At 39.4% G+C, this 11,244-nt stretch overlaps 2 protein-coding genes across 2 annotated transcripts; both read left to right on the plus strand.

The window, feature by feature from the left end:
- Positions 1–8: 8 nt before the first annotated feature.
- Positions 9–6,169, plus strand: uck2b (uridine-cytidine kinase 2b). Its single transcript, XM_086173057.1, has 7 exons — positions 9–122; positions 2,840–2,999; positions 3,444–3,540; positions 3,677–3,819; positions 4,409–4,506; positions 5,210–5,258; positions 5,387–6,169. The coding sequence occupies exons 1-7, from the start codon at positions 18–20 to the stop codon at positions 5,521–5,523; spliced, it is 789 nt and encodes a 262-aa protein (XP_086029183.1). The 5' UTR covers positions 9–17; the 3' UTR covers positions 5,524–6,169.
- A 1,158-nt stretch (positions 6,170–7,327) lies between these two features.
- czib (CXXC motif containing zinc binding protein) lies at positions 7,328–10,941 on the plus strand. Its single transcript, XM_086172343.1, has 8 exons — positions 7,328–7,372; positions 7,463–7,546; positions 8,756–8,812; positions 8,889–8,970; positions 9,066–9,097; positions 9,414–9,491; positions 9,959–10,024; positions 10,221–10,941. Exons 1-8 carry the CDS (start codon positions 7,367–7,369, stop codon positions 10,296–10,298), a joined length of 483 nt encoding a protein of 160 aa, XP_086028469.1. The 5' UTR covers positions 7,328–7,366; the 3' UTR covers positions 10,299–10,941.
- Positions 10,942–11,244: the final 303 nt, after the last annotated feature.

Genomic DNA, 11,244 nt, shown 5'->3' on the forward strand with positions numbered 1-11,244 from the left:
CTCTCCACATTGCAAGAATGGCCGGGGACAGTGAAACACACCTTAAGGACCGAGGCGAGAATGCCAAAATTATTCGCCAACCTTTTCTTATCGGTGTCTCGGGAGGCACCGCGAGTGGAAAGGTTGGTATATTATCTTTCCGTTTCGAGCAATTTTCTGAATTGTCACGTTTAGATTTGAAGGTAATCACGGTCCATATTGGTCGGCAGCCGGGTGTTGGCTGACCGCGTGGCTTCAGCTACTCAGCGTTGGAGCTTGATTGACAGCTGTATCATCTGGTGAACCAGCCGGCAGCAGACCGGCACCTGTTAAACCCGACACGTTGTAAACCCACTCATTAACTGTAAACCATTTATTTTTGCTTGTCATGGTCCATATAGTGTGATGAAGGTCTAATGGCGTATACCCTCTTTTGTCTACGTGGAGAATATTGGCGTTAGCTCTCTAGCTAAATTCCATCACATGCTAACCAGACAATAGCTAGTGTTAGCATTTTTACCGGCTAGCTAAACCTTGTTTGTAAACAGTGCAGACCTTTAATGACTCGACCATTATTTCCCGTCGGAAATATTTTCTTGTTCCTCCCATATTCAGTGTTTAATAAAATAGTGAATATAACTATTTGGTTTGTCAAATGACCGTAGTAGAATAGGAACACTGCATAACGTTAACCTTTTGATGCTCTTAAAGCTGCTCTGTCGCACGTCGCTCTGCGCGGGGCTAGAGATCAAATGTTTTCACATTGTCAACAGGTAAATTAAATAAATGTATGCGGTGGCTAGTCAGCCCAACCGGTTTTTTCTTTTTGTTTTTTTTCAATGGAATTGTATATCATCCCTCAGCGACTGTTGACTGTAACTTGCGTTGTAGCTCTCGGGAATTCTGCCTGAATTCCCGTGAGCGCAGACATAGATACTTCGAGGACGTCAGTTGATTTCTTTGTCATGAATCCGGGTGGTTTTCCGTCGTCTTTTATTTACTGGAATTTTGTTTATGAATCCACGTTTTAGAATCCCAGTCTCGAATTGGGAATACAAAAGAGTCTACATTTTAACCCTTTTCCAAAAAAAAGAAAATACACTTGAATTTCTGAATATATATTCACGGTAATACATTATAATTTAGAACCAACACATTTAACAGTATACCAGAGCTGTAAGCAATGCGCAACACACGCATAACAAAATGATTACCAACTAAAACAGGAACAGATCGACTTTGAAAAGCATTAATGGGTGAAGGATTTTCATCAGAGATCCAATTTCAGGTATCTTCAGAGAGCCATTATGAGCATTTTGCAAATCTGTGAAGGAAACCGCAGAGGACCTATTCTTTTATCTTTGACTCAATTGCATGCTCTGTCAGTGTTGGTACATAGAGAGGAAACTGGTTTTTTCTTTTTCTTCCGTATCTATTTCCCTATTCCTGACTAATTGGTTTAGTCACTCTTATCAGTGAGCCTTCGTGTTCAGTACCTTACACTTTACTCTGGTGATACATCACTTCACTTTAAGTGAACCAAAGTTTTTGTTAAGGAAAATTATGAATAATCAATTTCAAGACCGGCATATTGCAAAATTTAGATCTTAGATTTGTTTGTTCAACAAACTTAGCCTGCTTGGCAGTCACCCTCCTGCCATTAGGATTTAACATAGCCCTGTCAAGACCCCTTATTTCAAATGTCCCAGCTTTAGGTCTTAAAGGGATTAATTTTATAACATTTGCCAGCAGGAAGACACCTTACATCCAGCTACCGTGTTCGACCGTAGCTTTCTTATCTGTCAGTGTCACTGATTGCTTTCAACCTTTCAGTGGGGATGTATATATATATATATATACTTATTTTTTTTTTTTTTTAACTGTGGCTTTATCCCGATGCAGCCTTTGAGTCTTTTTAAATTTTTCTTCGTCTAGTTTCAAAATTTTGACCCAGATGATGCCAAGTTGATTTACAGACAGAGGGCCACACAAAGCCAAGCCAAGGATCGTCTAGTATTTTAATTACCAGGATAAGTTTAGTTGGAATTAGCAACTACTTCTCCAAGTGGGAGTTTAACCTACTTTTCGTGAGTTGAATGATGTAATTTTAGCCTTCTTGACTGAAAGTAGGCCCTGGCTCTTTGCAGCTGATTGTTTTGTACTATTATCAAATAGCAAGGGTAATTCAGTGCTGTCTTTACATTGACCAACTATGGGGAAAAACTCAAAAGTCATTTCTGACCAACAAATGGGCACTGGTTTGTTGTCATTAAGAGGGGGAAACTATATTTCAGTTTCTCCTTGATATGCCGGAAGAAGTCTGTTTATTAATTTATTTATCTCACTACAAGCCATTGATGTGTTTAATAAAGTTCTTTTGTAAGAGGCAAAGCCTCCCAGCTTAATATGTTGCATCTGAGCGTGTTCATACATCCTCTCGGGCTCAGAGGGTGGGTGTTGAATTCATTGAAGCTCAATTTCATGAACACAAAAGAAGCACTGCCTCGGGCAGCTGGAGAGTGTCCTGTCAGCATTCGTCAGGAGATTCATTTAGTTGGGAAGGTCAGTGCGGACAAAAGGGTGGCAAACACTGCCATTTACATATAATTGTGTTAATGACCACATACAGTGTGTGAAATTACCAGATTGTCCATATTTCTGGTTAAAATCTAGCACTTTTTAAAATCATTTTTCCCAATTTGTTTCCACTCAATAAAACCACAATGGCCTTGGTCTTTTCACAATTATGTTAAGCTGCTGTCATTGCTGCTGGTTTTGCATCACATCATCTCTGATTTATAATTTTGTAATCTTGCAGTGTCTACCATCATCATTGTGACTGTTTTCCTTGTATTTGTAGTCATCAGTATGTGAGAAGATCATGGAGCTGCTCGGGCAGAACAAGATAGATCACCACCAGAGGCAGGTGGCAATCCTCAGCCAAGACAGCTTCTACAAGGTGCTGACTCCAGACCAGAAGGCCAAGGCACTTAAGGGCCAATTCAACTTTGATCATCCAGGTGTGACATTGCTTCAATTATCTCAGTATTTAAACCAAACGTTTCCATGCATTGAAATGCACCGATAAATACTATACAGTCAGGTTGATGACCAACCTTTTCTGGGAAACTGGTGCTGCCCCCCCCCCCCCCCCCCATGCACGCATTGCAGCCGCCACTGCTGCCGCATCAATAGGTGTTTTGGCAGAAGCATTGACTCCATTTTTGGAGCCTGTCTTTAGCCCCTCTTGCCTCTGCGTCCTTTCTTGGCTGATTTTAAATCCCTGCAGTCAGCAGTGCCTCTCTAAGAGGGCAGCTGCTTAGAGACTGAACCCAACACCTGTTCCACGAAAGGAATTCCCTGCTCAACAAATGTGATGTGCACACCCCACGTGTACATGGGTGCTGGTCCGAGTGGGATCCCATGACGTTCCAATCAAAGCTTTTGCCTTTTCTTCTTCATAGATGCCTTTGACAATGAACTGATAATGCAAACACTGCGACAGATCCTGCAGGGGAAGACTGTTCAGATCCCAGTTTATGACTTTGTCACTCATTCCAGGTGAGTGCTTTCATGTGGCCTGAATTGACTATTCATGTTAAGCAGGCATCTTCACCATGGAAAAGGTTATGACCTGCATTTTTTTTTTTTAGAATATATTCAAGAAATATTCTTTGTGTGTGTTTGTTCTTTCCAGGAAAGAGGAGGTTGTTACAGTCTATCCAGCGGATGTGGTACTTTTTGAAGGCATCCTAATGTTCTACTCTCAGGAGATCAGGGATCTATTCCAGATGAAGCTTTTTGTTGACACTGACCCAGACACGCGACTTTCACGTCGAGGTGTGTCACCTTGATTTAAGTTTTAAGTGTACAGTAACTGTGAGTTTCATAAGCCTATAGAGAGCCTGAAACTTAGCGAATAGAAGAAATATATCATGATATTACCTTTTTTAAAATTTCTTGCATCATCCTTGAAACACCATTCTGCACCGTTTCTGGTGTTCCTCCCATTTCAGTGTCCATTACAACTTAATTCTTGGGAGTTACTTAAAAGTCTATCTTATTTAGTCTTGATTTGAATGACAGATTGTGGGTCTAGTATACAGTAGTTTTAAATTAAATAGACAACATATCTACCCATCAAAAGGTTGTTGGTGAATGCATTCATATTTGAATGGGTTTTCATCCTGGACGTTGATACTCTGATGAGTCGAATGTCTTTTCAATTTTATTTTTTATTGGTGTTTGATCTCACTTTGATTATTAGGGATTCCAGTCCATTTATGGATGTAATTTTGTTACTGAATTGTAAATGATTATTAACTGTTGCACAAATCAGGAGCTGGTGATATCACATGCTATAGCATTTATCTTTATTTTCTCCCTATTTCTTTTTATTACTATTTATTAATTTTGCTCTCTGTTGCAGTTCTGAGAGACATAAGTGAACGTGGGAGAGAGCTGGAGCAGGTGTTGGCTCAGTACATCACTTTTGTTAAACCAGCATTCGAGGAGTTCTGTTTACCAGTATGTACTTTTTAAATTGACCATGGCAACATCAATGTCATACTAGAGCTCTGCAGTCTGGAATGGCTGACTAATGCTCCCTTATCCAGGGGGAAAGATACCATAGTTGGACCCCGATGTGTCAACTGATGCTTAAAATGTATTTGAATGTTTAGAGAATAGCGCTAACTTCAGCTCATGATTAAGGCATTTAAAGTATAGTTGGATTTCACAAGCAAATTTGATGTTTGATTGTGATATTTGAATTGGAGCCAATGGAAGATCAACAGAAAAAGACTGTATAATTATGTGGATTTAGTTTAGTTATCAACATCTGCATTAGAAATCAAATAGTTGAAAAAAGAGATCCAGATGTTTACCCCGAAGCCTTAATTTGGGTAAATGTCAGTATCTAAACAGTGTTCGTGTCAGCTGCATTTCAGCTGGAAATATCAAATAGGAAACTGATCGGGTGATTGACTCATAAGATCAAGACTAGAAATTCTAAAGATAAGTCACACAAATTCATCACACTTAAGTAATCAGCTGATGAAACAGGCTGGTTGTTGTGTCACTGGTATTATTTATTCATCCAAAGACAAATGTCATGCTTAGTGTAGTCCACAATGAAAACCAATGAATAACCAGGGCAAGAATAAGAAGATGGGTTTAAATCATAACTTGTTTGGTTGACAAGATCATCGAGTATCTTTTTCTCTGTCAGACCAAGAAGTATGCAGATGTTATTATTCCCCGGGGAGCAGATAACCTTGGTAAGAAATCTGATTCTAAGCAGATGTTGCCCCCGCCCCCTCCTCCTTTCAGGCAGATAAAAAGTGTTCAATGCCCTGTGAATGTGCTCTGAGCTTTAACCCATCCCTCGCTCTCTTCCTCTTTACAGTGGCCATCAACTTGATAGTACAGCACATCCAAGACATTCTGAATGGTGGACTAAACAAGCGTCATAATGGCTGCATAAACGGCCACAGCACCCTGCGGCAGAGGCGGACATCAGAGTCCAGCAGCAGACCTCATTGACCTCGTCCCACCTCTCTTCCCTGGGAGAGGGGTGTGGGGTTCGTGCTGTAAATAATGCCCGAAGGCACAGTCATATTTAAAATAAGCAAGAGAGGAAAAAAGATTTGCAAAAAGAGTTCAAATGCCTTTTTATTGTTATGACTACTCCTTGTTCTTAGTTCTATTCATTGTAATGTTGAACTTGGAATTTAGATTTTGTTCAGGGTTGTGGGGGAAGAGAAACTCAACTCTTGTGATGACTTTTGATTACCAGTGGCCCCAGAGAATCTCCCAAGACTGCATTTTCTTTATGTATTCCCTGCTGCTTCATTGAAGATCATGCTGACTCTGAATAAAAGAGGGAAACCCTTTTTATTATTTTAAATGTCTGATGAAACTTGAACCCCTAATGACCGGGGCATGTAATAAATGTTTGGCTAGGTTCCAGGCAAGAAGGATGTGAATTTAGATAATTTGAACAAACCAGGATTGCACTGTATTTGTAACGACAATCTTGGCTGTGCTTCTTGTTTCTTTTTACCCCCCTCCCCTCCTTCGGTGTTAAATGTGTTACAGTGTAATGTGTTGCACACGCATACACAAACACACACAGAAATGTTCATTATGAAAGTTGTTCACAGCAATGAATCTGATAGTTGCAGCATCAGAAGCACATTTTCTTTTTCACGATTTTTTTTTTTACAATTATTATTTTTTTTAATAATGCGATATCAGACTTCCAAAGCCAAGGGCATAAGGGGTGTAACTACTGTAAGGACTTGGCTCAGCTGCAGAGGTGATAGTCGGACACTTTGCTCAGTGAATAGCCCTTTGTTCGGCTTCTCAGCAGACCTTTTTGACACGTCACTGCAAGGTTTCCACGTTATTAGTTTCCATTTCCGCCTGCTCAGTGACAATAACACGCTGCTAAGTGGCATCGCTGGGAATCCACGATGCTTGTCCTTACGCCCTACAATGACGTGTCAAAACAGCTGAGCGCAGATCTTTCCCGCGCGGTCTTCAAATCACGCGTGACCCGTTTCCGTGTGACTCACCTGAACATGTGATTTACCACCCACCAGTGTATAAATTGCAAATGATTCCAGGTTTGTTAAATAAGGTTGTTATATCAGGTGTGTGTGTTCTCAGGTTGATACTCCCCGTTTCAAGATTTGAAAAGTAGACGGTTTGGATGCCTCTGCAATATCATCCCAGGTTTGCGGCCGTTAGGCTGCAAAACCCACCGCAATGCCTCCGCAAAAGTTGCCTCAGGTTATCATGTATAGTAAGTATTCATGCTCAAAATAGTGGAAAAAAACAAATCCAACAATGGTTTCAGTTTTGAGTTCAGGCTACAATGAAATACCTTTGAATCACTTTTGTATTACTTAAGACTGAAATTTGTTGTATCATGCGACTGACTGAGTGACTGGTTTAACTGTATGACTGTTGAATTGGCTTGGTATTTGAGGGCCTGTGACGTAATTGCATCGTCAATAAACAATTACTGCAAACAACCCCGTCTTTTTATTTTGAAAATGTTGAATATTTCATGACAAACTCGCACGCAGTACCTTTAGCATCAAGCGTATGCAATTTTACCTATTATCCACTTAATGTCGCTGTTGACCGTTAAAGCGATTCTCTTTGTATGCCGCACTACAAAATCTATACATTGTTACATTAGAGCTAGAGTGTTAATGTGAGTTTGGACTCCAAAACAAAGGTTATTAAAATATTTATCTTTGCACTTAAAGGGTTCTTGTTTGCCAAGTCCTCACCAAAGTGCAGAGTCTCCCTTTGCAACTCTGAAATACAATCTTCTTAGAATCCCTGAACGCAGCAGTGGACGTGGGCAGGCAAGATGGTGGTACGTACAGATGCAGCGTGTCTCATTGTAAACATTGACATCCCTGTGGTGATTTTCGCCATAATTTGTCTCTTGTCGCATACATGACAGAAATTTGGGCTTCAGTTTAAAGCCACCCTGGAGAACATTACCAACGTGAAGCCAGTGGGTGAAGACTTCCGCTGGTTTCTAAAGGTAGGACGCTGTCAAGCTAACATGCTAGTTGACTGGAACAGCATTTCGTGTGTCGTCTTATGCCACGTACTATTATCATTATTTTTTTTTGACATTCATTTCAGAGAAGACATTGTAAATATTAACATTAATATCCCATTTTTGCTTAGCACTTCCTCTGTTAAAGTTTTCCAAACTAATATATGAAGGCGTTAACTGCCATGTGAGACTTGAGGTGGGCAAATGACGAGTTTTACTGCAGGCGCCACATTTATCTTTCTTTCAACTATATATTTTGCCTTTTTTATTGCAAAGAACAGTTGTTGCTGGTTTGAATCTGCTAAATACAGATTCAAACCTGCTGTGTCTGTATCACACGGGGGTTCAGCCAGTTTGGGATGGGAAGTTGATCTGTCACTCCTCCTGAGAAAATAACGTCAACAAGTTTGGAACCCCCTGGTCGTGACACTTCTATTCTGCTCAATAGTTGATGTTCGTGTTTATAAAAAATAAATCAAGATCAAGTTGTCGAAATGTAACTAATCCAGGCTAAGTGTTTATTTACTGGTCCCTTTACTCTGGGATTAGATGGTGCATTTATTTCCATATTTAAATTCATGATTTTTAAAAATCCAAATCCTTGCACCAATCACGAGGTAGGGATGAATCATTTTTCTTTGTTTGTTGTTGATTATTCTTTTACCAGAATGTCATTTTTGTGTTTATAAATTGATTTCAAACAGGGAGGGATAGTAAATCTATTAGGTGTAGGAGGCAAGGATGGAACTGCCAGACAGGAGGTCCCAAGAAACACCAAAGAGGGGATTAATGGATGGAGTGAAAAAGGACAATAGTTGGCTTGAGAGAAAAGAGTTAGATGGAAGCAAATGTTTTGCTGTGGCGGCCCTTGAAGAGGGCAATTAAAAGGGCAAAAATACACTCAGTTTATTTATTTTTTGTATAAAATGTGCATGTCATGTAATTTTCCATACTTATGTGATACATTGAAAAAGACATTTCCAAATTTTATTTTATTTTTTTATCCCAGCCGTGTTGAACTTCCTTTGTGATGCAGACCATGGGTCATTTCTGTTTTTGTTGGCAAACGGCAGTTAATCCTCTTAATTGTTGCCAAATGTACTGTGCATATTTTTCAATTTGTGATATCATTTAAGCTGTGCTCTTGCTTTCTCTAAGACCCATTGTTTTACACGTTTGCCTTGACTTCAGCTGAAGTGTGGGAACTGTGGAGAGATCTCTGAAAAATGGCAGTATGTTACCCTGGCGGTAAGAGATTTTTAGTTTATTCACATGTAAACACTCTTTCACTTCCACTGTGACATACTGCTTTTTTTTTTCTCAGGAGAGTGTACCTTTAAAAGGAGGAAGAGGAAGTGCCAGCATGGTGCAGAAGTGTAAACTTTGCAGCAGGGAAAATTCAATTGGTATGAACTATAAAGTTTTGTTTTCTCCAACAAATCACCTTTTACAATTTGGAGGTGCAAATGGAAAATGTGATAACAATATTGTTTCTGTACAGATATCTTGGGAGATACAATCACACCCTACAATGTAAGGAAACACCTAGAACTGCACTTTTGAACTAATTTCACATAAAATATCAGTGTAAGGTAACAAGTGAGAACAAAACAACAAACCTACTAATGAAAGTAATTATCTACTCATAGCATTTTCCTCATGATTTAGGAGAAACCTTAAACTTGAGTAAAATTACCAAAATTATCAGAAATAAATGTCAAAAACAAAAAAATGTCAAAAGACACTAGCGACATGCATTAGAATTCTAGTCACTAATGGTAAAGTATGACATTACAGAAACCTTTTTTTCTAAATAGTTTTTTTTTTTTTTGTGTTTGTTGCACTGAAGGCTGACGACAGTGACCGGTTTAAGACAATGGTGCAGTTTCAGTGTCGAGGTTTGGAACCTGTCGATTTCCAACCACAGGTGAGCATCCTTGTTTCCAGTATTTCCTTAAAGTTTCTAGGTGATTTTTAGGTAATCTCTGCTAGTTGTGACATTTTCTAAATATTTCTTTAACATCAAGTCAATTTACCAAACAGTAGTACACTTTGTGGTTGAAGGCAACATCTTCAGTAACTGCAGTGACAACTGGACACCTAAAAACCAAATTGGCGTACACTAAATAACTGATACGCTGCTGGCCCAGTGTGGCATTTGTGATTCATTCGCTTTCTTTCAAAACAAAAGTGGTCACATTGTGGGTGACACCATGAATGCTGCTTCATTAAGGTATAGGGTGCAGTGTTTATTTAAGTGTCCGATCAATCCTCTCTTCTCCCGCATTTTTTCCACTACGATTGATTGCAGTCAAAATGTCTTTTCAGACCAGGAATTTGTATGAAAATGCACTCAATTGTACCTGCTCTCAGTTTCACTCTTTTCAAACCCAGGCTGGCTTTGCTGCACAAGGAGCAGAGTCTGGAACAGTTTTCCCTGAAGTTAATCTACTTGAAAAAGTAAGTTTGGGGAGAACAATTTTTTTTTTGGCGACACCATGCTTTTCTGCCTAAATATCATGTGAGGAATCAAAGCTCCAGTTGCTTGATCATGCTATTATTTAATTTCTGTCAGTAAAGTCAACATTCGCCGCTTTGTTGTCTAATGGTGTTTTGCTTATTTCTGTTTAACTGGAGGAGCTATTTCTCATTACAGGACTGGACAGATTATGACGAGAAGGTCAGCGAATCAGTTGGGATATATGAGGTCACACATCAGTTCATCAAGTGCTGAAGTAACAGGATGAGTTTCAGAGATGACTGAATGAACTCTGTGGCCAAACATCTTCTTTCCAGATGGTTTGTTTTGGTTGACAACAGTTGTGAATTTGTTAAAAATGCCATGGATGTCGACACACCTACTCTGGACAAATCAACAACATTCAATTCTTTAATTTCCTCATTAAAACTGCATAGGGCAACATTTTGACAGTGTTTTTTCTTTGAGCTTGTTGCTGGATCTGAGATACTTGCCACCTATCTATAGGGGTAGTTATGAGAGGGCTTGGTGTGATATAAGAGCCTATTCCGATTAGTTCTATTGATAAAATGGTTGGATGACTGGATCTCACAGTCAGTGACTGAATGGACTTGAGTCAGAGGAAGATACATTCTTTATTATCATGTGCTTTGACCCAAGCAGTATGACTACATGTATCAAAAGGACAAAGAAAGTAAAACCATTTCTGAGCAGAGTTTCAGGGTTTACCTTGAAGGGTTTTGAACAGAAAGTTTCGCCAGGAAAACACTTGTCAGAAATGCTGAGCAGATGAAGGGTTCTGTAAAAAAATAAAAAAAAAGGTTTCTAGTGCCCTTAAGATTCAGTCTTAAATTTTTTTTTTTTTCTGTTGATTTTGGTTTCTGATTTTTGTTTAGGGCTGGTAAACTTGATAGGTATCTGAACCCAATTGTGTTGAGCAATTGTCTTTGGAACCGGACATTTCTGGTTCGATTCCTGGCTCCCCTAAGTGTGTCGAAGTATTGTTGCGCGAGACACTGCACCTCTATCTGCTTCCCTGGTGCTGATGGACAGCAGCCCACTGCTCATGGTTCATCCATGATGGGTTGATTGCAAAGAATGAATTTCCCCATAAGGAGTTATCTCTTCAGACTTTGTTGTAAAATAATCACAATCCATGCAAAGGTTTAGCATAATGATTTGAGTACCTGTAAAACCGTAA

The sequence above is a fragment of the Fistularia commersonii genome, chromosome 25, assembly GCF_037954325.1.
Source record: "Fistularia commersonii isolate RoL2024-O1a breed Wild chromosome 25, RoL_Fcom_v1.0, whole genome shotgun sequence".
Taxonomy (NCBI): Eukaryota; Metazoa; Chordata; class Actinopteri; order Syngnathiformes; family Fistulariidae; genus Fistularia; species Fistularia commersonii.